This window comes from Entelurus aequoreus, linkage group LG19 (genome assembly GCF_033978785.1).
Source record: "Entelurus aequoreus isolate RoL-2023_Sb linkage group LG19, RoL_Eaeq_v1.1, whole genome shotgun sequence".
In the NCBI taxonomy this organism is placed as follows: domain Eukaryota; kingdom Metazoa; phylum Chordata; class Actinopteri; order Syngnathiformes; family Syngnathidae; genus Entelurus; species Entelurus aequoreus.
In genome coordinates this window covers 4,421,566-4,448,540 of record NC_084749.1, presented here as the reverse complement: position 1 = coordinate 4,448,540, position 26,975 = coordinate 4,421,566, and the positions used below count along the sequence as shown (strand labels likewise).

At 38.2% G+C, this 26,975-nt stretch overlaps 1 protein-coding gene across 10 annotated transcripts in view; it reads right to left on the bottom strand.

Annotated features, from left to right (window-relative positions):
- Positions 1-532: 532 nt before the first annotated feature.
- Positions 533-26,975, bottom strand: part of tle2b (TLE family member 2, transcriptional corepressor b) — a 176,469-nt gene continuing 150,026 nt past the window's right edge. For 8 of the 10 annotated variants that reach the window (XM_062027695.1, XM_062027701.1, XM_062027698.1 and 5 more), the window contains 9 exons: positions 24,475-24,625; positions 17,133-17,302; positions 13,057-13,133; positions 12,139-12,388; positions 10,495-10,742; positions 8,989-9,136; positions 3,952-4,102; positions 3,753-3,829; positions 533-1,433 (listed from right to left, as the gene is read on the bottom strand). In XM_062027695.1, coding sequence (XP_061883679.1) covers positions 1,326-1,433; positions 3,753-3,829; positions 3,952-4,102; positions 8,989-9,136; positions 10,495-10,742; positions 12,139-12,388; positions 13,057-13,133; positions 17,133-17,302; positions 24,475-24,625 — 1,380 coding nt within the window. In that variant the 3' untranslated portion in view covers positions 533-1,325. The remainder of the gene's footprint in view (positions 1,434-3,752; positions 3,830-3,951; positions 4,103-8,988; positions 9,137-10,494; positions 10,743-12,138; positions 12,389-13,056; positions 13,134-17,132; positions 17,303-24,474; positions 24,626-26,975) is intronic. The other 2 variants (XM_062027700.1, XM_062027702.1) reach the window with 2 other exon arrangements.

Below are 26,975 nucleotides of genomic sequence, written 5' to 3'. Positions count from 1 at the left end.
TTTTACTGTACACCCAAGTACTGTACACTCATTATTTTATTATTGTTTTACTGCACACCCAATTGTCTTCTGTTATTGTACTGTACACCCAATAGTATTTGATTGTTATACTGTACACCCAATAGTATTTGATTGTTATAAAGGACAGCCAATAGTATTTTATTCATGTTTTACTGGACACCACAAATCAGGTGAAATGTTAGCTTGACCTTCCATGACCTTCAATAATTACACAGGCAGTCGTTACAAAACAGAAATGTACCAGATGTGGAAGTCCAGATGTACAATCAATAGAAAATAATATCAAACTAATATGATCACACCAGCTGGCATTACACATGGTGGGGGGGGGGGGGGGGGGGGGGTGTCATCTTGCATTACACACATGTTGTATAACATGATGGTGGGGGGGGGGGGGGGGGTGTCATCTCGCTGCCTTTAAAGAGTGTGTGTGCGATGATGTGGCTTTCAGGAGAACAATCTGGAGGAATTAAAAGATCATGTGATGTGTGTGTGTGTGTGTGTGTGTGTGTGTGTGTGTGTGTGTGTGTGTGTGTGTGTGTGTGTGTGTGTGTGTGTGTGTGTGTGTGTGTGTGTGTGTGTGTGTGTGTGTGTGTGTGTGAGCTCATTAGACGTCGCCTTTGTTAGCACAAAAACAAAACAGATATTAAGTAAGGATGCTGTACTCACTATTTAATTAGTGTGTTTTCTCTCAATGACCTCCGGGGGAGTATGTGTAAGTGTGTGTGTGTGTGTGTGTGTGTGTGTGTGTGTGTGTGTGAGATGGCGAGCACCTTGCCGTGTGCCCCCTGCGGCTGGTGACATCATCCTCATTAAAGCCTCCTCTGTCTGCCTAATGAATGGATCGTGTGCTATCAGTGCTGCTGGCTGGCGTTCCCTCGACACCTCCTGTGTGTGTGTGTGTGTGTGTGTGTGTGTGTGTGTGTGTGTGTGTGTGTGTGTGTGTGTGTGTGTGTGTGTGTGTGTGTGTGTGTGTGTGTGTGTGTGTGTGGGCTCCTTCCACTGAGCTCTTAATCAGGAAACAGCCCTAATTACCCCCCCACCCCCTTTAGATTGTGTCCACACACACATTCCTCCGCCATCTTCACGCTGCAGTCTTTACAAGTGAAAGAGGTGTCCGGGGTCGAGAGGATGCGGTTGTCAAGGCGACCAGTTGCCGCCTCCTCCTGTCTTCCAAAGTTAAACAAAGCAAAAGAAAGCATCCCAGAGTGTCCTCCCTTCCCTCAGTACACCACCTCATACACCTTCCCTCAGTACACCACCTCATACACCTTCCCTCAGTACACCACCTCATACACCTTCCCTCAGTACACCACCTCGTACACCGTGGCCTTCTTGTCCCCGGAGCCCGTCACGATGTACTTGTCATCAGGGGACACGTCACAGCTCAGCACCGACGACGACTCCTTGGACTGGGACACATTGATAAGATACATGCATCAATCATCACATTGATAAGATACATGCATCAATCATCACATTGATAAGATACATGCATCACTCATCACATTGATAAGATACATGCATCACTCATCACATTGATAAGATACATGCATCAATCGTCACATTGATAAGATACATGCATCAATCGTCACATTGATAAGATACATGCATCAATCGTCACATTGATAAGATACATGCATCAATCGTCACATTGATAAGATACATGCATCAATCATCACATTGATAAGATACATGCATCAATCGTCACATTGATAAGATACATGCATCAATCGTCACATTGATAAGATACATGCATCACTCATCACATTGATAAGATACATGCATCACTCATCACATTGATAAGATACATGCATCAATCGTCACATTGATAAGATACATGCATCAATCGTCACATTGATAAGATACATGCATCAATCGTCACATTGATAAGATACATGCATCAATCGTCACATTGATAAGATACATGCATCAATCGTCACATTGATAAGATACATGCATCAATCGTCACATTGATAAGATACATGCATCAATCGTCACATTGATAAGATACATGCATCAATCGTCACATTGATAAGATACATGCATCAATCGTCACATTGATAAGATACATGCATCAATCGTCACATTGATAAGATACATGCATCAATCGTCACATTGATAAGATACATGCATCAATCGTCACATTGATAAGATACATGCATCAATCGTCACATTGATAAGATACATGCATCAATCGTCACATTGATAAGATACATGCATCAATCGTCACATTGATAAGATACATGCATCAATCGTCACATTGATAAGATACATGCATCAATCGTCACATTGATAAGATACATGCATCAATCGTCACATTGATAAGATACATGCATCAATCGTCACATTGATAAGATACATGCATCAATCGTCACATTGATAAGATACATGCATCAATCGTCACATTGATAAGATACATGCATCAATCGTCACATTGATAAGATACATGCATCAATCGTCACATTGATAAGATACATGCATCAATCGTCACATTGATAAGATACATGCATCAATCATCACATTGATAAGATACATGCATCAATCATCACATTGATAAGATACATGCATCAATCATCACATTGATAAGATACATGCATCAATCATCACATTGATAAGATACATGCATCAATCATCACATTGATAAGATACATGCATCAATCATCACATTGATAAGATACATGCATCAATCATCACATTGATAAGATACATGCATCAATCATCACATTGATAAGATACATGCATCAATCATCACATTGATAAGATACATGCAATCATGTCATGTGGAGGATGCTGACTCATTTATGTCACTCACACACACACACACACACACACACACACACACACACACACACACACACACACACACACACACACACACACACACACACACACACACACACACACACACACAAAAGACTATTTACAAGGAATACAATAATGGTGTTTGCAAGAATGGAAGAATTGACAGAGAAGGATTGGTACTACAGCAAGTTTTGATTGTGATTACACTGAACCTTTCTGGAAAAGTATGCCAGAGCAGACTTATTTCACAGCGAAGGAAAATAGACTACGTCTCTCTCCCCGTCTACTACTTTCTTCTCAGCTGCTTGCCAATGTTAATGTAGCTTGATTTGACTTTTATCATGTTTATTAAGTATCATTATGGTTGATTTCTGTGATTTCTGATGGTTTGTGAGGGCACCAAAGGGACTTGTGTGTGTGTATGTGTTGGCAGAGCAGCGCATATAGACCAGCTCCGCTTATTAAGAAATAGTTGGTAAACATTTGTGATAGTTTGTGAGGGCACCAAAGGGTGTGTGTGTTGGCACAGCAGCACATACAGAACACTTCAGGTTGTTATTAAGGAGAAAGTTGATCCATCACCTCCTTGTTAGACATGCAGTATTGTACAGCTCTTTATATTATGTTCAAAGTGTACAAACATTCAGTAAACCAATTATTAATATTTACATTGTTTCTTATGGAGAAATGTACTTCTATTTATGAACCGCGTTGAAGAAGCAATGAAGTTGGTAAATGGAGGTTCCCCTGCAGTCATTAGTTTACATTGCAGCTGACATAAACACATCATTACCCTTCTTATGTTGGGGTCAAAGGTTATGGAGGACACATGTCATGTCATGTCATGTCATGTCATGTCATGTCATGTCATGTCATGTCATGTCATGCGTACACAGCAACACACTCCATTCTCTTTCCAGCCTCACCTGAAAAATACTGGCTCCATAGGGGGTCCTCCAGGCGTTCAACAGGTTGTCTTTTCCTGTGCTCACGAACCACTTGCCTGGAAACACACACCTCTGCTTTAACACACGCTGACAGGTGTGTGTGTGTGTGTGTGTGTGTGTGTGTGTGTGTGTGTGTGTGTGTGTGTGTGTGTGAGTGTGTGTGTGTGTGTGTGTTTACCGCAGTATGCAAACTTGAGTGAGAGAACACAGCTCTCGTGAAGGTGCAGCTGGTACTTGTCAGGCTTGGACACGTGCAGGACTTCCACGTTGCTGCTCTCCATTCCCACAGCCAGCCACTCTCCAGTGGGACAATAACCCAGAGAGAAGATCTGCACACACACAACACATTTCATATATCATCCATAAAACACAACACATTTCATATGTCATCCATAAAACACAACACATTTCATATATCATCCATCAAACAACATATTTCATATATCATCCATCAAACAACATATTTCATATATCATCCATCAAACACAACACATTTCATATATCATCCATCAAACACAACACATTTCATATATCATCCATCAAACACAACACATTTCATATATCATCCATAAAACACAACATATTTCATATATCATCCATCAAACACAACACATTTCATATATCATCCATCAAACAACACATTTCATATATCATCCATCAAACACAACACATTTCATATATCATCCATAAAACACAACATATTTCATATATCATCCATCAAACACAACACATTTCATATATCATCCATCAAACACAACACATTTCATATATCATCCATAAAACACAACACATTTCATATATCATCCATCAAACACAACACATTTCATATATCATCCATAAAACACAACATATTTCATATATCATCCATAAAACACAACATATTTCATATATCATCCATAAAACACAACATATTTCATATATCATCCATAAAACACAACATATTTCATATATCATCCATAAAACACAACATATTTCATATATCATCCATAAAACACAACATATTTCATATATCATCCATAAAACACAACACATTTCATATATCATCCATAAAACACAACACATTTCATATATCATCCATCAAACACAACACATTTCATATATCATCCATCAAACACAACACATTTCATATATCATCCATCAAACACAACACATTTCATATATCATCCATAAAACACAACATATTTCATATATCATCCATCAAACACAACACATTTCATATATCATCCATCAAACACAACACATTTCATATATCATCCATAAAACACAACACATTTCATATATCATCCATCAAACACAACACATTTCATATATCATCCATCAAACACAACACATTTCATATATCATCCATCAAACACAACATATTTCATATATCATCCATCAAACACAACACATTTCATATATCATCCATCAAACACAACATATTTCATATATAATCCAACATATTTCATATATTATCCATAAAACAATCATCTTAACCCTCAACGACCATACCTAACAACCCCAACTTAAACTTTACCTATAAACTAAAACTCCACTTCAACCCAAAAACCTAAATATCTTAAATTAAACCCTCAAAAAAAATCTCAACCTTAAAAAAAACTTAAACTTGAAAACAGGTTTCTCCTGTTTTTTTTGTTTTACAGCAGTGCTATAAAAACTTCACTTAAAGCTAGCAACACAACTTAAACCCTAAACATTTCATTTAAACCATAAAGAAATTCACTCAAACCCTAAAAACTTCACTTAAAAAACTTGACCTACACATTTCAACCCTACAATCCTTCACTTAAACCCTAAAAAACTCAACTCAAGCCTTAAAAAGTTCACTTAGACCTTAAACTCAAATTGAACGTCACTTCAACCTGAACAATGTGCCAGGAAGTCCATCAAGAGAAGCTTTGCTTGGACTTGTCATTCCTAGTTTGTAGATCTTTCATTCATATCCTATTTCACTCCCTATCTGCCTTGTTAGCACAACTCCTGCTTCTCTTCTTCTCATGCTGGCCTTCTTTCATCAACCTTATCTCATTTCCTCTCTCATCCCACATTTCTTCACTCTCCTCCCATTTCACCTTTTCTTTTCATATCTCCATGCTTTCCTTTTGATCTACTCTTCTTTGCCACATTCTGTGTGTGTGTGTGTGTGTGTGTGTGTGTGTGTGTGTGTGTGTGTGTGTGTGTGTGTGTGTGTGTGTGTGTGTGTGTGTGTGTGTGTGTGTGTGTGTCTGTTCATACTTCAGTGTTTGGCTGTCAATCAATATGTGACACCAATGTGAGCACCTGCACATAAATATCACCTGTGTGTAAGAGAGACAGCTGCACTGCTTCTATGTAGTCCAGGGGTCAGCAACCTTTTTGAACCAAGAGCTACTTCTTGGGTAGTGATTAATGCGAAGGGCTACCAGTTTGATACACACTTCAATAAATTGCCTGAAATAGCCAATTTGCTCAATTTACCTTTAATTATATGTTATTATTAATAATTAATGATATTTACACTTAATTGAACAGTTTAAAAGAGAAGAAAACACGAAAAAAAATGACAATTAAATTTTGAAACATAAATTTCGACTCTTTAAAATTCAAAATTCAACCGAAAAAAAGAAGAGAAAAACTTAAAAAAAGAATTTATGGAACATCATTAGTAATTTTTCCTGATTAAGATTAATTTTAGAATTTTGATGACATGTTTTAAATAGGTTAAAATCCACTCTGCACTTTGTTAGAATATATAACAAATTGGACCAAGCTATATTTCTAACAAAGACAAATCATTATTTCTTGTAGATTTTCCAGAACAAAAATTTGAAAAGAAATTCAAAAGACCTTGAAATAGGATTTAAATTTGATTGTACAGATTTTCTAGATTTGCCAGAATATTTTTTTTGAATTTTAATCATAATAAGTTTGAAGAAATATTTCACAAATATTCTTCGTCAAAAAAACAGAAGCTAAAATGAAGAATTAAATTAAAATGTATTTATTATTCTTTACAATAAAAAAAATAAATTTACTTGAACATTGATTTAAATTGTCAGGAAGGAAGAGGAAGGAATTTAAAAGGTAAAAAGGTATATGTGTTTAAAAATCCTAAAATCATTTTTAAGGTTGTATTTTTTCTCTAAAATTGTCTTTCTGAAAGTTATAAGAAGCAAAGTAAAAAAAATTATGAATTTATTTAAACAAAAGAAGACCAAGTCTTTAAAATATTTTCTTGGATTTTCAAATTCTATTTGAGTTTTGTCTCTCTTAGAATTAAAAATGTCGGGCAAAGCGAGACCAGCTTGCTAGTAAATAAATAACATTTAAAAAATAGAGGCAGCTCACTGGTAAGTGCTGCTATTTGAGCTATTTTTAGAACAGGCCAGCGGGCTACTCATCTGGTCCTTACGGGCACCGCGTTGGTGACCCCTGATTTAGACTGTTTTTTTTACTTGTTTTCCCTTCCACAAAGGTGTTTAGGTAATCTATGTAACTAACTACAAAGGTAAAGAGAAATTCGGGGGTGAGTGAATGCACCTTGCTGGCTGTGACGGTGATTGGTGCATAATGAGGAAGTGTTGTGCTGCTGCGGTATTGGAACTGAACACTGCTGTTGGCAAGCTACAAATGTTAAATATCACCTTCAGGCACTTCTTGCAGGTTGCTGAGTCAGCATACGTTTAGACACTGAAATCAGGCTTGCTTTTTCGGTCTGGTTACTGCCTTGGCAGCGGTGCCACTTTGGCACTGACTTTCTGTACACATCCTTTCCAAAAAAGCCCATTTCTTCCAATATGCCACTTCCAGTGTTTTTGGATGTTTTTAGAAGGCTTTATGGGCGGAATAGAGGAGCTCCAATTGGCGCTCTTGTCAGCGCTGACTTTTGCTAACGTTTATTTACGCTTTAGAATGCATGAAAAAAAGAAAAACAAATGTTCTTCGGATTATGAATGATAGGCACAATTGCAAAAGAAGTGGAGTTCCCCTTAAAGGAGTGAGGTGTGAGTGTACCTGGGAGGTGAAGTCATGCTGCTTAAAGGAGTGAGGTGTGAGTGTACCTGGGAGGTGAAGTCATGCTGCTTAAAGGAGTGAGGTGTGAGTGTACCTGGGAGGTGAAGTCATGCTGCTTAAAGGAGTGAGGTGTGAGTGTACCTGGGAGGTGAAGTCATGCTGCTTAAAGGAGTGAGGTGTGAGTGTACCTGGGAGGTGAAGTCATGCTACTTAAAGGAGTGAGGTGTGAGTGTACCTGGGAGGTGAAGTCATGCTGCTTAAAGGAGTGAGGTGTGAGTGTACCTGGGAGGTGAAGTCATGCTGCTTAAAGGAGTGAGGTGTGAGCGTACCTGGGAGGTGAAGTCATGCTGCTTAAAGGAGTGAGGTGTGAGTGTACCTGGGAGGTGAAGTCATGCTGCTTAAAGGAGTGAGGTGTGAGTGTACCTGGGAGGTGAAGTCATGCTGCTTAAAGGAGTGAGGTGTGAGTGTACCTGGGAGGTGAAGTCATGCTGCTTAAAGGAGTGAGGTGTGAGTGTACCTGGGAGGTGAAGTCATGCTGCTTAAAGGAGTGAGGTGTGAGTGTACCTGGGAGGTGAAGTCATGCTGCTTAAAGGAGTGAGGTGTGAGTGTACCTGGGAGGTGAAGTCATGCTGCTTAAAGGAGTGAGGTGTGAGTGTACCTGGGAGGTGAAGTCATGCTGCTTAAAGGAGTGAGGTGTGAGTGTACCTGGGAGGTGAAGTCATGCTACTTAAAGGAGTGAGGTGTGAGTGTACCTGGGAGGTGAAGTCATGCTGCTTAAAGGAGTGAGGTGTGAGCGTACCTGGGAGGTGAAGTCATGCTACTTAAAGGAGTGAGGTGTGAGTGTACCTGGGAGGTGAAGTCATGCTACTTAAAGGAGTGAGGTGTGAGTGTACCTGGGAGGTGAAGTCATGCTGCTTAAAGGAGTGAGGTGTGAGTGTACCTGGGAGGTGAAGTCATGCTACTTAAAGGAGTGAGGTGTGAGTGTACCTGGGAGGTGAAGTCATGCTGCTTAAAGGAGTGAGGTGTGAGTGTACCTGGGAGGTGAAGTCATGCTACTTAAAGGAGTGAGGTGTGAGTGTACCTGGGAGGTGAAGTCATGCTGCTTAAAGGAGTGAGGTGTGAGCGTACCTGGGAGGTGAAGTCATGCTGCTTAAAGGAGTGAGGTGTGAGTGTACCTGGGAGGTGAAGTCATGCTGCTTAAAGGAGTGAGGTGTGAGTGTACCTGGGAGGTGAAGTCATGCTGCTGCAGCTGCCGTCCCTCCCGGAGGTCCCAGCAGCGCACGGTGTTGTCCAGTCCTCCCGTCCACAGCTTGGTGCCGTCGTTGGAGATGTCGATGCAGCTGGCTCCGTCTGTGTGGCCCTGGAACTGTCTGTGGGTGACAAATGGTAAATGGTAAATGGGTTGTACTTGTATAGCGCTTTTCTACCTTTTTTAAGGAACTCAAAGCGCTTTGACACTATTTTCACATTCACACACACACAATGTATCCACCCTTAAACCTCCCGTGTGTCCTTAGGGTGACAACACACACCCTTAAACCTCCCGTGTGTCTGTGGGTGACAACACACACCCTTAAACCTCCCGTGTGTCCTTAGGGTGACAACACACACCCTTAAACCTCCCGTGTGTCCTTAGGGTGACAACACACACCCTTAAACCTCCCGTGTGTCCTTAGGGTGACAACACACACCCTTAAACCTCCCGTGTGTCTGTGGGTGACAACACACACCCTTAAACCTCCCGTGTGTCCTTAGGGTGACAACACACACCCTTAAACCTCCCGTGTGTCTGTGGGTGACAACACACACCCTTAAACCTCCCGTGTGTCTGTGGGTGACAACACACACCCTTAAACCTCCCGTGTGTCCTTAGGGTGACAACACACACCCTTAAACCTCCCGTGTGTCCTTAGGGTGACAACACACACCCTTAAACCTCCCGTGTGTCTGTGGGTGACAACACACACCCTTAAACCTCCCGTGTGTCCTTAGGGTGACAACACACACCCTTAAACCTCCCGTGTGTCTGTGGGTGACAACACACACCCTTAAACCTCCCGTGTGTCTGTGGGTGACAACACACACCCTTAAACCTCCCGTGTGTCCTTAGGGTGACAACACACACCCTTAAACCTCCCGTGTGTCCTTAGGGTGACAACACACACCCTTAAACCTCCCGTGTGTCTGTGGGTGACAACACACACCCTTAAACCTCCCGTGTGTCCTTAGGGTGACAACACACACCCTTAAACCTCCCGTGTGTCCTTAGGGTGACAACACACACCCTTAAACCTCCCGTGTGTCTGTGGGTGACAACACACACCCTTAAACCTCCCGTGTGTCCTTAGGGTGACAACACACACCCTTAAACCTCCCGTGTGTCTGTGGGTGACAACACACACCCTTAAACCTCCCGTGTGTCTGTGGGTGACAACACACACCCTTAAACCTCCCGTGTGTCCTTAGGGTGACAACACACACCCTTAAACCTCCCGTGTGTCCTTAGGGTGACAACACACACCCTTAAACCTCCCGTGTGTCTGTGGGTGACAACACACACCCTTAAACCTCCCGTGTGTCCTTAGGGTGACAACACACACCCTTAAACCTCCCGTGTGTCTGTGGGTGACAACACACACCCTTAAACCTCCCGTGTGTCCTTAGGGTGACAACACACACCCTTAAACCTCCCGTGTGTCTGTGGGCTGGTTGGGAGAGGGCGTCCTACCTGACCAAGGTCTGGTTGTGCAGGTCCCAGACCACGATGTTGCCGTCGCTGCAGCAGGAGAAGCACACCTTGTTGTCGGGTGAGATGGCCAGGGCGTAGCAGGCCGGGGCCGACGACGTCAGCTCCGCCTTGATGCGAGGGGTGGGCGTGGCCAGATCCCAGATGGACAGCGTGCTGGCCTCACCCCCCACTATCAAGGTGCGCCCGTCGGGGAGGATCTTGCAAGAGCGGATGTAGTTGTCTCGGTTCTGCTTGGACACGAGGGACAGTAAGCGGTTAGGTTCAGTGGACCCGTTTATGTCGACTACCCTTGGACTGGCTGACTCACGTTGACTTGTAATGACAGGTAGCAAGTTGGTATACGACAATAATATGAAGACATAATAATACTTGCTAATGTGTGTAAATTACAATAATATAAATATGTAATATTTGCTAATGTGCCTAAATTATAATATGAAGATGTAATAATATTTGCTAATGTGTGTATATGATAATAATATGAAGATGTAATAATATATGACAATAATATGAAGATGTAATAATATTTGCTGATGTGTGTATATGACAATAATATGAAAATGTAATAATATATGAAGATGTAATAATATATGATTGTAATATGAAGATGTAATAATATATGATTGTAATATGAAGATGTAATAATGTGTGTATATGACAATAATATGAAGATGTAATAATATATGAAGATGTAATAATAATATGAAGATGTAATAATAATATGAAGATGTAATAATATATGATTATAATATGAAGATGTAATAATATATGAAGATGTAATAATATATGAAGATGTAATAATATGACAATAATATGAAGATGTAATAATATATGATAATAATATGAACATGTAATAATATATGATTATAATATGAAGATGTAATAATATATGATTGTAATATGAAGATGTAATAATAATATGAAGATGTAATAATATATGAAGATGTAATAATATGACAATAATATGAAGATGTAATAATATATGATAATAATATGAAGATGTAATAATAATATGAAGATGTAATAATATATGATTATAATATGAAGATGTAATAATATATGAAGATGTAATAATATATGAAGATGTAATAATATGACAATAATATGAAGATGTAATAATATATGAAGATGTAATAATATGACAATAATATGAAGATGTAATAATATATGATAATAATATGAAGATGTAATAATATATGAAGATGTAATAATATATGAAGATGTAATAATATATGAAGATGTAATAATATGACAATAATATGAAGATGTAATAATATATGAAGATGTAATAATATGACAATAATATGAAGATGTAATAATATATGATAATAATATGAAGATGTAATAATATATGATTGTAATATGAAGATGTAATAATAATATGAAGATGTAATAATATATGATAATAATATGAAGATGTAATAATATATGATTGTAATATGAAGATGTAATAATAATATGAAGATGTAATAATATATGAAGATGTAATAATATGACAATAATATGAAGATGTAATAATATATGATAATAATATGAAGATGTAATAATATATGATTGTAATAGTGAAGTGAATTACATTTGTATAATATGAAGATGTAATAATAATATATGTTAAGCAAGTACCAGACAGTCGAGCTGGGCCATGGGACTCTTGGTGCCGGGCTGGCTGATGTCCCACACCTTGACGCAGCCTTTGCCTCCCGTGTAGACGTGGCGCGTGGAGGCGCTGATGGTGACGGCGCACACCACCTCGCCGTGGCTCAGGCTGTGGATCTGCCGGGCGTGGCGAGGGATGCCCGGGCCCAGCAGGGCGTCGGGGGGGAAGGGCACCGGCTGCATCTGCCCGTCTGCGCTCACGTGGAAGGAGTAGGCCCTGCACACACCACACGGATGTAAAACATAGAAGCCAGTAGAGGCAGTGAGGCAACAGTTGAGGTTGAAGAGTAAAAAGGAGCAGCACAGGAGCACACTGTCCTTCAAAGCACAGTCAATGAGCATTGCTAGTGGAGGATCAATATGGTGGCAATGTTGGGAGTTTAACCCAGACAAGAACAGTGTTATTGTTATTTCTATATGTATGTGTGCACACTTACAGTGCACACTTACAGTATATGTACTGTATGTGTGCACACATACATATACTGTATGTGTGCACACATACTGTATATGCATGTGTGCACACTTACAGTATATGTACTGTATGTGTGCACACATACATATACTGTATGTGTGCACACTTACAGTGCACACTTACAGTATATGTACTGTATGTGTGCACACATACATATACTGTATGTGTGCACACTTACAGTGCACACTTACAGTATATGTACTGTATGTGTGCACACATACATATACTGTATGTGTGCACACATACTGTATATGCATGTGTGCACACATACAGTACATATACTGTATGTGTGCACACATGCATATAGTGTATGTATGTGTCACAGCACTGGGTGTACGCTGAGTGAGAGTTGATGGGGTGATTGAAGACTTGTCTGGGATCTCATTAAGTAAACAGAAACAAAAACTCACGGTTTTCCAGCAGATGAACCCGGCAGAGAAGACGACAGGCCTGAGGCCCTCAGGTGAGGTCGAGAGTCATAAGCCACCTGGCGGATGTTAGGAAACAAAAAAACAATGAAGTCACGGTCAACAGGGATGATAAATCTTCTTCACAATGCATGTCAATTCCAATTTTTGTTCCCCAAATGTGACCTGAATCTGATTTTGTCACGTCAGAGTGAACAGTACACACCCAATTCTTCCAGGGCGACCCAGGCCTCTTTCGTACTAATCAGTGATGTATCGAATGTGAACGCCTTCATCCGACCAATACGTCATCAAATAGTGATAGAAGTCTTATAATTCTTCACCAAAAGAGACGGTTGTAAAATGAATAGTTGTTAAATGAGCACATAATGTTTGAGGAAGTCACGTCAATGTTCCACCACTCCTGTCTCCAACTGCTCGCCACACCAAATGTTCCACAAACTGCCACAGACAAAATGCTTGCCCTCTTCCTACGTCATCATCTATACGCGATATATCAGTTCATCATCATCTATACACGATATATCAGTTCATCATCATCTATACACGATATATCAGTTCATCATCTATACACGATATATCAGTTCATCATCATCTATACACGATATATCAGTTCATCATCATCTATGCACGATATATCAGTTCATCATCATCTATACACGATATATCAGTTCATCATCATCTATACACGATATATCAGTTCATCATCATCTATGCACGATATATCAGTTCATCATCATCTATACACGATATATCAGTTCATCATCATCTATACACGATATATCAGTTCATCATCATCTATACACGATATATCAGTTCATCATCATCTATACACGATATATCAGTTCATCATCTATACACGATATATCAGTTCATCATCATCTATACACGATATATCAGTTCATCATCATCTATGTACGATATATCAGTTCATCATCATCTATACACGATATATCAGTTCATCATCTATACACGATATATCAGTTCATCATCATCTATACACGATATATCAGTTCATCATTTATGTGCGATACATCAGTTCAGAAAAACTGATTTTGAATTTGATTGCACAAAATCCTTGAAAGTGCCACAAATGTGCCAGGAGTGAGACCTCGTACTAGAATTGGAGTCATGTTTACTTCTGTAAACGCTGCAGCACGTGCGTCCTCATTTCTGCATGTGGGTCAGTTTGCATTCACATTAGATGTCACATTTGTTTTGTAATGCCAATGGTTACACAAAAAGATCGGATGTTTTAAAAAACTATCCGGATTGAACATCCTTACCATGTGAACATAGCATTAGTTTCTAGCAGTGGTGTGGCGTCAGGACCAGCAGGACCTTCTCTGCTGGCCTAACATCACCACACATCATCATCATAATGAAAGATAAAAGTCATTTTTTATTTACTTTCCCTAAATATGTCAAAGTATTGATATTGTCTTCATGTCATATTATGCTCCTTCCAGTGCTGTTGTTTTTAGGTTATAGAGTTTGTATCCAATCAGAATTCAGCTAGCTTATGTTGCACCAAATCTGCCTTCAGAATCAATGTCTGTGTGCTGTAAGTGAACGGACACATACAGTTGATAGACAGTTAGCATAGCCAATCAGATCAGGAGTTGTTGTCAGTAAGGCCTTCTAGCTGGCCTGAGGCAGATATATATATATAGTGATGTTATGAGCCAGGTAACATAAGAACTCCATTACCCAGCATGCCACAGTAGTGAAGAGCATGTGCAGTAGCAGGATGTTTTTGATGAGCACCTTGTGGAGTAAACTTGGAGAAGTCAGCCAACACGCCTCGTCTGCATCTTTTATGTTTGGACTAGACAACACAAATATTTGCAAGGCCATTTTCAAGAAGGATATTTAAAGAGAAACTACATCTTGTGAGACCATGTCGGACAATTCCGGAAGCTGGAATGGGTTCTACAGATTGTGAGTTCAGATATTTGAATTCTTTATTTTTTCACGTTTAATATGTTTTTTGCAATTTTAATGTTGACAGTAGCACATAAGATATGTTTTACTTGCTGATGTTGAAAGGCGGCAGAAAATAACCCGTTATGTACAATGGCCAGTCGGGCGTTAATGTGTTCCTGTGTAGTATTTCTCCAGCGATGGTCATGTGGTGACATCATTCATGCTATTTTGAGAGGTCATCATTGAAGTGAGACATCACTGAAGGCCTAGGTGGGAAACGCACAGCCCGCCACTGGTTTCTATGTATCTTTTAAACTTGATTTATTAAATATGCAATCAATTAATGTGCCGAATAAAACAAATTGTATTTTAAACTGATTTGTTTGAAATCCCTCTTTTGAATTTGTATTAAACTCCTTTAATCACTGTTGACACAAAAGTGTTGTTTAACTAATCTGTGCTACTTTTGTTGACAACATTGTTAGCAGTTTGTCGTCCACTGCTAGTTGCCGATGTTCCAGTAGCATTCTTGCTAGTAGCTGTGTCTTGCTTGTCAGGCTTGTCCCTGACCGTCTGGCTACGTCTTAGTTTTCCTCTGCGTTTGTCTTTGTTTCCTGTCTTTAGTTCCTGTCAGCACTCTTATTTTGGTTATTTCCTGATTGTCTCCCTGAGTGTTTTTTCCCCTCAGCTGTGGCTGATTGGCACCGGGCCACACCTGGTGTCAATCAGCCAGCTGCTATTTAGACCTGCTTTTTCCTCCACTCTGCGCTGGATTATTGTCATTCCTATCTGTCGTGTAGATATCGTTACAGCTACTACCTGTCGTGCTACTACTTGTCCTTGTACCTGTCGTCGTAGCGGTAAGCTGTTCCTGTTAGCTATTTGTAGTTTGCTTTCTCCTAGCTCTTTTGTTTTGTGTTTTCTTCTTAGCCATTAGCTGTCTCCAGGTTTTCTGTTTGCTGGTTCCTGTTTTCAGTTTTGGCTATTCTTAGTTCCTGGTTTGTGTTTTTACCTTTTATTTTATGAACATTAAATCATGTTTTCCTGGACAATGACTGCCGCCATCTCTGACATTGCTATTGGAGGCTATTTGCTAGCATGTTTGTTCCTAAAGCCAACATTGTTTTTAGAAAAGAAACCTTTCAGATGAGCTGCTCCCAGGTCATGGAATGACTCTTTGGGGGTATTTCAGGCCAAAGGATTGAGAAAGTCTTTCTATAAGAGGGTTGCATATGAAGTCACGTCCCTTTTTCTTCTTCGCGGCTTAATTGACACGATGGTCAAGCAGCTTGAGCGTAGCATTGAAAAAAGTGAGAGTGAGTGTAGAGTTTGAGCAGAAAATGCTGTATTGCTGCTCTGCTCTTGGCTGTTGCAGTCATTTAGAGAGAGGGATAGGAAAGAGCTCTCATGGAGTGGTTCATAAATATAATAAAGTCAGGAAAAAACAAAAGTGCATTGAAGGAAATGGCTCTTATAATATGACTTTCATCATCCTGTGGAATACAATCAGACCATGCCTGTGTCTGCAGAGATCACTTAGTAAAATATTTGTTTGAGAAACTTGCTGTGATGCAATGCAGTTTATTCTCTACTAGATTAGTAATGTTTGAGAGCAGAACTAAACGTAAAGAAAGGACAAGAGATGGCATTAGTTTGTGTGGTTGCTATGTCTAAATAGAACTAGAAGACCTGCTTGTGTTTATTAAGTCCTAGTCGTAAATATTGTGGAGTAAGGATTGTGAATGATAGACAAAAGTCCCCAAAAAGTGCAGTTCCCCTTTAAGGAGCATAAGTGGTTCAAATAAATTGTGATTAATCTGCGTTTATAAATGATTTGTAAATAATACGACAGCCTAAATTCTATTTCCTGGAGACGCAAATGGCCTTGATTTGGTGGAATGGCCCCAAATGTTTCAAGCCTTTTTAATGAAATTAAAACAATTATGGCCGTCTGCATGCTAGAACTAGATTCCACGCTGTCCTTGAAGGCCAGCAAGTGATCTGGTTCTCAGGACTAGACTCACCAGGGGGCTGCAAGAGTACCTCAGGACTAGACTCACCAGGGGGCTGCGGGAGTACTTAAGGACTAGACTCACCAGGGGGCTGCGGGAGTACCTCAGGACTAGACTCACCAGGGGGCTGCGGGAGTAGGCGCTGGCCGCTGCACTGATCTGGGGCGAGAGAGTCAGAGCCCCACCGAAGCCTCCTGGGCTGGCCAGCTCGCCATTGAGTCCTGCGTGGGACACCACCCCAAAATGAGCCGGGAAGGAAGCGGGGGGCACAGACATGGGGCTGCGGAGCGCTGGGAGGGGGAGGAAGAGGAGGGAGGGAGGAAGAGGAGGGAGGGAGAGGACACAACACACAAGCAAGGTCACAGAGGGTCTGATAACAACACAACATTTTTTAACTAAAGTCACTTTATTCCATATTAGGAGGCGTTAAAGGGGACTTATTCTGCTCAGAGGCTTTTGAAATGATATCAGATATAAATATATCAGGTTATATACAGGGTAAACATATCAGGTTATATACAGGGTCAATATATCAGGTTATATACAGGGTCAATATATCAGGTTATATACAGGGTAAATATATCAGGTTATATACAGGGTAAATATATCAGGTTATATACAGGGTAAATATATCAGGTTATATACAGGGTCAATATATCAGGTTATATACAGGGTCAATATATCATGTTATATACAGGGTCAATATATCAGGTTATATACAGGGTAAATATATCAGGTTATATACAGGGTCAATATATCAGGTTATATACAGGGTAAATATATCAGGTTATATACAGGGTAAATATATCAGGTTATATACAGGTTAAATCTGCATTCTTCTCCTCTTGGCCGAAACGCTGTGTTTCCCCGGCCTTCTCCAAGACCACGCCTACCCTGTTGTGATTGGTCAGGGCGTGAGGGTTAGCTCAGAGCGGCATAGAGACACGCCCGCTAAAATGCTAATGGTTATAAGAGAAGAATAGGAGGACTAAGAACATTGGAGTGGAAATAGGCAACAAGGGACATTAAAGTTAAAAGTTAAAATACCAATGATTGTGGTTTTGACCCCTCACCCTTGATCACCCCCTGGGAGGTGAGGGGAGCAGTGAGCAGCAGCGGTGGCCGCGCCCATGAATCTTTTTTGGTGATTGAACCCCCAATTCCAAGCCTTGATGCTGAGTGCCAAGCAGGGAGGTAATGGCTCCCATTTTTATAGTCTTTGGTATGACTCGGCCGGGGTTTGAACTCACAACCTCTAACCACTAGGCCACTGAGCAGGTTGTCCTGACATGTCTGTCAGGTGGTGAAAACAGGAGCTTAGGCTCCCCAAAAACAAAGAACATCTCCACTTGACTTTACTCAAGTTAATCTCTTGACGCAGTAAGTTGGATAATGCGGACACAATTGTTACTGGATACTTTCTGCCTTGGATACATTTTATGCATAAGTAATATGCAACTATAATTATTTGATACCTGCTTATATTGACACATGTGCAGTTTTAGACTGCCATATTGTTCAATTAAAGTCACTTATTGTCTAGCTTGTGTGCTTAGCTGTTGTGTAGCTGCTAGGCCCTAGTAGACTAAAGCCTAGCATGTTTTCCTCTTGTAAGTGACTTGACTAAAATACAGGTAAACACAAAACTTGTGTGCTTATTGGAGGACATTTAGATGTTACCTGACTGTCACACAAATAAACAAAGTATCACATGCTAGCTGATACTTGTTTCTTTATTGATATCGGACTGATATCAGCATCAGATCAGAACACCCAGAGTTTAGATGGGAGAAATTCAAAAGATATCATGGAAATCTCGGACAACTTATCACAATATTTAGAAATACAAGAAAATTCTCGCTGAGATTTTGACGGGCCGTCTATCTGTGCCCAGAACCTCTGGCTCGGGGTCGCTCGAAGTCGGCATACTTCTAGTATCCAAATCCACAATTTTTAGGTTTAATCATACAACATTAGCTGTAAAGCTAACATAAAACATAAGCATGCTAACATTAGCATTATGGCATAGGACAAGTTAGCGTACTTCTAAGATGGCAGCAAGTATCCAAATCCATGATTTTTACGTTTAATCATGCAAAATTAGCTGCAAAGCTAACATAAAAACAGGAGTATGCTAACGTTAGCATGATAGCATAGGATAAGTTAGTGCAGGGGTCACCAACCTTTTTGAAACCAAGGGCTACTTCTTGGGTACTGATTAATGCGAAGGGCTACCAGTTAGATACACACTTAAATAAATTGCCAGAAGTAGCCATTTTGCTCAATTTACCTTTAACTCTGTTATTATTAATAATTAATGATATTTATCTTTGTGGAAACACTGATCATCTTAATGATTTCTCACAATAAATATATATAGAAACAGATAAATATCAATATGCAACACTTTGTTTTTATATTTTCTCTAAGTGCACATTTTTCAAATTGAACATTTTCAAATGATCACTTCTAAGACAGTCTTGTGAAATCACAATATCCCATTTTAACTAGCTAGCCACTAATATTTTTTAACAAATCATGAATTACTTTGCACCATGTTTGTACAAATAATAACTCATGTAAAATACAAAAGTAAACTCTCAAATTTTTAAATCATGTCACACTTTGAACTGGACACCAAATCTGTTATCTGTTTCTTTGTCAGTTAGTGGGAAGCCTGGCATTGCATGCTGTTAACTAGTGTGTTGTACTCTGGTGTGTAACTTGACACTGCAACTCTGAGTGAGTCTTGCAGATGTGCATCAGTGAGGCGTGTTCTGTGTTTGTTCTTGATGAAGTTCATGTCAGAAAAGGCTGATTCACAAAGATAAGATTTTTCCTCATTGTTTGCGGAACCTTCTTAATCTTTTGGACATATTTTCACAGCAATCTGGCCTTAAGCTTAATTATGATAAATGTAAAATGTTAAGGATCGGAAATCTAAAGGGAACGTCCTTTCGAATGGAATGCAAAGTGCCTGTTTTGTGGACAGATGGACCAGTTAACATACTTGGTGTTGTTGTCCCAGAAAATCTGGAAGATTTAGGCTCAGTAAATTATGATAATCGACTAAGAAAGCTGGACAAAATTATGCAATTATGGAAAGGGAAATCCCTAACCTTGTATGGTAAAATGTCTATTGCCAACTCGTTAATTATTCCTCAATTTATTTATTTGTTTTTGTCATTACCAGCTCCATCACAAAACTTTTTTAAGATTTATGAGCGGAGGGTCTTCGATTTTGTCTGGAACGGCAAACCAGAAAAGATTAAAAGAAAGGTTTTGTACAAAGAGTATGAATATGGGGGCCTGAAACTTCTCAACCTTGAAGCTATGTGTCTGTCTTTAAAAGCATCAATTGTTCCAAAGATGTATTTAAACATTGAGTAATACACAAATGTCCTGTTGGACAAAAAACATGTACTGTATCAAAAGAAATTGTATCCTTTTTTACAAGTGATCCACTCCCAGAGAGTCTGCTAGGAAACATGGTGGGGTTCATAAAGGAAACAATCCACTCATAGTGGTGTTTTCAATTTTATGTGCCAGAAAAAAGAGACGATATTTTGCAGCAGTTAATATGGATGAACTCTAATATTGTAATAGATGGAAAGCCTTTCCTTTGGAAAAATATGTTTGAAAGAGGAATCATTTTTGTCAATGATATTATCAATGAGAATGGTAAAATTATGAAGTATGATGAATTTAGAGCTATGTATGGTGATGCTTGCTCAAGCTTTTCATTTTATCAACTAACTGGAGTAATTGGGAAAAGATGGAAACAAATAATTAATTATGGAACTACTAAATTATTAGTTTGTAAACCTCTAATAAGAAATTCTAGTTGGCAAAAAGGAACTAAAGTAAATAGAAAAATATATAATTTTTATTTAATAAAGAAATCTTTGAAGGCTGCCTCATACAACACAAATGGAAAATGGGAGGACTTTTTTGACTGCCCGTTGCCATGGGATGCCATATTCAAACTAATCTATAAAACCACTATCGATGTGCAAAATCTTTATTTTCAAATTAAAATTATTTATAACTTCTTACCCACAGGGAAAATGTTAAAATTATGGAATATGACAGAGTCAGATGATTGCCGATTTTGTTGTCAGGAGCCTGAATCCACCCTGCATTTGTTTTGGTATTGTCATATTGTGTCTTTGTTTTGGGTGGAAGTTGAAAAAATGTGTTTAAGGATTGGTTTGTTTATGAAGCTTAATGTGGTTTCTGTTATTTTAGGAGAGTTCATTGACAATCATGATTTAGTCAATTTAATTATAGTACTCGGTAAAATGTTTATTTTTAAGGCCAAAAACAGATATTCACTTAGTATTACTTTCTCTAAAACATTTATTCAGTATTTTCTAACTTTAGAAAATTACATGGTTGAAAACGATAATGATGCCAAAAAACATTAAAAAAAGATGAGAAGTCCTCAAAGGCTTATTTTGAAAGTATAATTATGTTTATAGATTATATGATATCTGTTGTTGTGTTCCCTCATTTGAGTGACCTGGACATAATCTGGACTGTACATAAATGCTTATTTTGAAAATTTAATTTTGTTTATAAATTATATGCAATCTGTTGTGTTCCCTAATTTTTTTCTGTGTACATGAATGAAGGTGTGTGTTGCTGAGTCCGACTTGGACATTATCTGGACCGGGCCTGGTTTTAAAAAACCCTTTAAACAAATCTAATTTCATTGACAACCTGGTCTGTTGAAGATAAGGCCCTTTTTAAAAAAATAAAATAAAATAAGATAAATAAATAAAAAACATTTTCTTGGATAAAAAAGAAAGTAAAACAATATAAAAATAATTACATAAAAAATAGTAATTAATGAAAATGTTAGTGGACCAGCAGCCTATACAATCATGTGTGCTTCAGGGACTGTGTCCCTTGCAGATGTGTTGTCTATGTTGTGGGAACCAGAATATTGGTAGCAGAAAGAAATAACCCCTTTTGTGTGAGTGGGTGTGGATGAGTGTGCATGGGGGAGGTTGTTTGGGTTGATGCACTGATTGAAAGTGTATCTTGTGTTTTTTCTATGTAGATTTAATTTAAAAAAAAAAAATAATAATAATTTTTTTTTTTTTTTTTAATTATTATTATTATTATTATTTTTTTTTTTAACAACAGGCCCGCGGGCGACTCATCTGGTCCTTGCGGGCGACCTGGTGCCCGCGGGCACCGCGTTGGTGACCCCTGAGTTAGTGTAATTCTAAGATGGCGCCAAATATTAAAATGCACCATTTTTAGGTGTAAACATACAAAATTAGCAAAAAAAGCTTGCATAAAACGTAAGCATCATAATGTTAGCATGCTAATATAAGAAACGTTAGCATACTTTCAAGATGGCGCCAAGCATCAAAATCCATTATTTTTAGGTTTAAACACAGATTTAGCTAAAAAGGCTAGCATAAATTGTTAGCATGAGGACATAGGACAAGTTAACATTCTTCTAAGATAGCACCAAGTATTAAAATGCACTATTTTTAGGTGAAAACATACAAAATTAGCAAAAATGCTTGCATACAACATTAGCATGCTAAAGTAACATGCTAATATAAGAGACGTTAGCATACTTCCAAGATGGCGCCAAGCATCAAAATCAATGATATTTTGTTTAAACATACACATTTTGCCAAAAAGCTAGCATAAAATGTTAGCATGATGACATCGGACAACTTAATGTATTTCTAAGATGGTGCCAAGTATTAAAATGCACTATTTTTTGGTGTAAACATATAAAACATTTGCTGAACAGCTAGCATAAAACGTTAGCGTGCCAGAGTTAGCATGCGAACGGCTCGTAATTCTAAAAATGAAAAAAGGATCATTTAAAAACAAGCTCATGACATTTACTTCCACATCAGTTTTAAAAGTATAACTTGGTCTGCAAAGTTGACAATGTAAGATAGTTGACAATGTAAGATAGTTGACAATGTAAGATAGTTAACAATGTAAGATAGTTGACAATGTAAGATAGTTGACAATGTAAGATAGTTGACAATGTAAGATAGTTGACAATGTAAGATAGTTAACAATGTAAGATAGTTGACAATGTAAGATAGTTGACAATGTAAGATAGTTGACAATGTAAGATAGTTGACAATGTAAGATAGTTGACAATGTAAGATAGATGACAATGTAAGATAGTTGACAATGTAAGATAGTTGACAATGTAAGATAGTTGACAATGTAAGATGGTTAACAATGTAAGATGGTTGACAATGTAAGATAGTTGACAATGTAAGATAGTTGACAATGTAAGATAGTTGACAATGTAAGATAGTTGACAATGTAAGATAGTTAACAATGTAAGATAGTTGACAATGTAAGATAGTTGACAATGTAAGATAGTTAACAATGTAAGATAGTTGACAATGTAAGATAGTTGACAATGTAAGATAGTTGACAATGTAAGATAGTTGACAATGTAAGATAGTTGACAATGTAAGATAGTTGACAATGTAAGATAGTTGACAATGTAAGATAGTTGACAATGTAAGATAGTTGACAATGTAAGATAGTTGACAATGTAAGATAGTTGACAATGTAAGATAGTTGACAATGTAAGATAGTTGACAATGTAAGATAGTTGACAATGTAAGATAGTTGACAATGTAAGATAGTTGACAATGTAAGATAGTTGACAATGTAAGATAGTTGACAATGTAAGATAGTTAACAATGTAAGATAGTTGACAATGTAAGATAGTTGACAATGTAAGATAGTTGACAATGTAAGATAGTTGACAATGTAAGATAGTTGACAATGTAAGATAGTTAACAATGTAAGATAGTTGACAATGTAAGATAGTTGACAATGTAAGATAGTTAACAATGTAAGATAGTTGACAATGTAAGATAGTTGACAATGTAAGATAGTTGACAATGTAAGATAGTTGACAATGTAAGATAGTTGACAATGTAAGATAGTTGACAATGTAAGATAGTTAACAATGTAAGATAGTTGACAATGTAAGATAGTTAACAATGTAAGATAGTTGACAATGTAAGATAGTTGACAATGTAAGATAGTTGACAATGTAAGATAGTTGACAATGTAAGATAGTTGACAATGTAAGATAGTTAACAATGTAAGATAGTTGACAATGTAAGATAGTTGACAATGTAAGATAGTTGACAATGTAAGATAGTTGACAATGTAAGATAGTTGACAATGTAAGATAGTTGACAATGTAAGATAGTTGACAATGTAAGATAGTTGACAATGTAAGATAGTTGACAAAGTGGGAGCTCCTTCAGTTCAAACTAACAAGTATCAGATGATCAATGTTTGAAGTCATTCTTTCTTACTAATGATCCAAAATGTCTTCAAGGTACATTTTAGGTAACTAAGTTAGAGCCTGATAAAAAAGGGAAAGGTTGGGAAGAAGACATTCAAGACTGTTGCCTCATAAACTCATGAATCCATGAAATCTCACCAAGCGGGTCCGCCGCAGACGGCGCTTTGCTGACCAGACGCAGGCAGGAAGTGCTGGGACCAGGTGCTCCAGGAGCTCCCGGGGTAAGAACCTCACGCTGGGACGGGGACGGCGTGCTGGACTTGGACAATGGCGACTGGGACTTATCCATCTGAGGACAAACGGGACATATTGGAGGCAACTTATGGAGAGAGAGAGAGAGAGAGAGAAGAAGTCAAGTGACTAAGTGACATTAGTCCTAGCACCATAACAATAATAATGCTGACTTCCTAATAACACAGCTACTAAAAATATTATATAAAATATAAAAAAGACGCATAATATAAATGTAATTAAATATATACATAAAATAATATTTGTATTATTACTTATTCATGTAATTGTTATAGTGGATGTATGACAATGGTGATAGTTTAAAGGGGAACTGCACAAGTTTGCCCATCATTCACAATCATTATGAGAGACAAGACCACTAAAGTTTTCTTTTTTGTTTTTTTTTCTTTCTAACATGAAAAATTGTCTCGTTCTCGGTGGCTAGCAATGCAGCTAATGGGAGGAATACTTTCTGCCTCTAAACCACTTGAAAAATGCTTTCAAAAACTGTCAACAATACTTCATTTGTTGTGTAAGCTGTTTACTAACCAAGTTGTATAAGCTGTTTACTAACCAAGTTGTGTAACCTGTTTACTAACCAAGTTGTGTAACCTGTTTACTAACCAAGTTGTGTAACCTGTTTACTAACCAAGTTGTGTAAGCTGTATACTAACCAAGTTGTGTAAGGTGTTTACTAACCAAGTTGTGTAAGCTGTTTATTAACCAAGTTGTGTAAGCTGTTTACTAACCAAGTTGTGTAAGCTGTTTACTAACCAAGTTGTGTAACCTGTTTACTAACCAAGTTGTGTAAGCTGTATACTAACCAAGTTGTGTAAGGTGTTTACTAACCAAGTTGTGTAAGCTGTTTATTAACCAAGTTGTGTAAGCTGTTTACTAACCAAGTTGTGTAACCTGTTTACTAACCAAGTTGTGTAAGCTGTTTACTAACCAAGTTGTGTAAGCTGTATACTAACCAAGTTGTGTAACTTGTTTACTAACCAAGTTGTGTAAGCTGTTTACTAACCAAGTTGTGCAAGCTGTTTACTAACCAAGTTGTGTAAGCTGTTTACTAACCAAGTTGTGTAAGCTGTTTATTAACCAAGTTGTGTAACCTGTTTACTAACCAAGTTGTGTAACCTGTTTACTAACCAAGTTGTGTAAGCTGTTTACTAACCAAGTTGTGTAAGCTGTATACTAACCAAGTTGTGTAAGCTGTATACTAACCAAGTTGTGTAACCTGTTTACTAACCAAGTTGTGTAAGCTGTTTACTAACCAAGTTGTGTAACCTGTTTACTAACCAAGTTGTGTAAGGGGTTTACTAACCAAGTTGTGTAACCTGTTTACTAACCAAGTTGTGTAAGCTGTATACTAACCAAGTTGTGTAAGCTGTATACTAACCAAGTTGTGTAACCTGTTTACTAACCAAGTTGTGTAAGCTGTTTACTAACCAAGTTGTGTAACCTGTTTACTAACCAAGTTGTGTAAGCTGTTTACTAACCAAGTTGTGTAAGCTGTTTATTAACCAAGTTGTGTAAGCTGTTTATTAACCAAGTTGTGTAACCTGTTTACTAACCAAGTTGTGTAAGGGGTTTACTAACCAAGTTGTGTAAGCTGTTTACTAACCAAGTTGTGTAAGCTGTTTACTAACCAAGTTGTGTAAGGTGTTTACTAACCAAGTTGTGTAAGGTGTATAATAACCAAGTTGTGTACTGAGTGACAAACATGAACAATCATATTACAGTATGTAGTAGAAAAAGTGCCCTAGGGTTACCTCTCAAACTGAATGCATTGGGAAGGACATGACACATAAGAGGTCAGGTCACCCTGACAGTACTAGTTCTGTTGGTGGGGTGATATTTGAACATTGGACTATTACCTAAGTTGTTATGATAGAATCAGACCACAGGAAGCTTATAAATAACAGACGACCAAGCCTGGTGTGCATTCTTTCTAATTCCTTTGAGGGTGTACCATCTTTCGTCTCATGAGATACTGTCTGTGCAATCCAACTGTGTACCATCTGATTGGGTAAATAAACTCTTTTGTTCCTGTTTAAGACTCGGACTTTTCCACTACATATTATTTCATGTTTTGTTTGTACACAGCTAGCTGGACAGTGTATGTACTGTTGTTGCACGGTGTTGTATCATGATCAATATTATAGTGACACACTCCATGGTGTTGTATCATGATCAATATTATAGTGACACACTCCATGATCAATATTATAGTGACACACTCCATGATCAATATTATAGTGACACACTCCATGATCAATATTATAGTGACACACTCCAGGGACAGTTGTGTTTGGTGCAGCTGACCAGGGACGTTTATCACTGGTTTATTTGAGTAAGCACTCCATTTATGTCGAATTAGCGTGGCTTCAAATTTGACATTTTGCAGC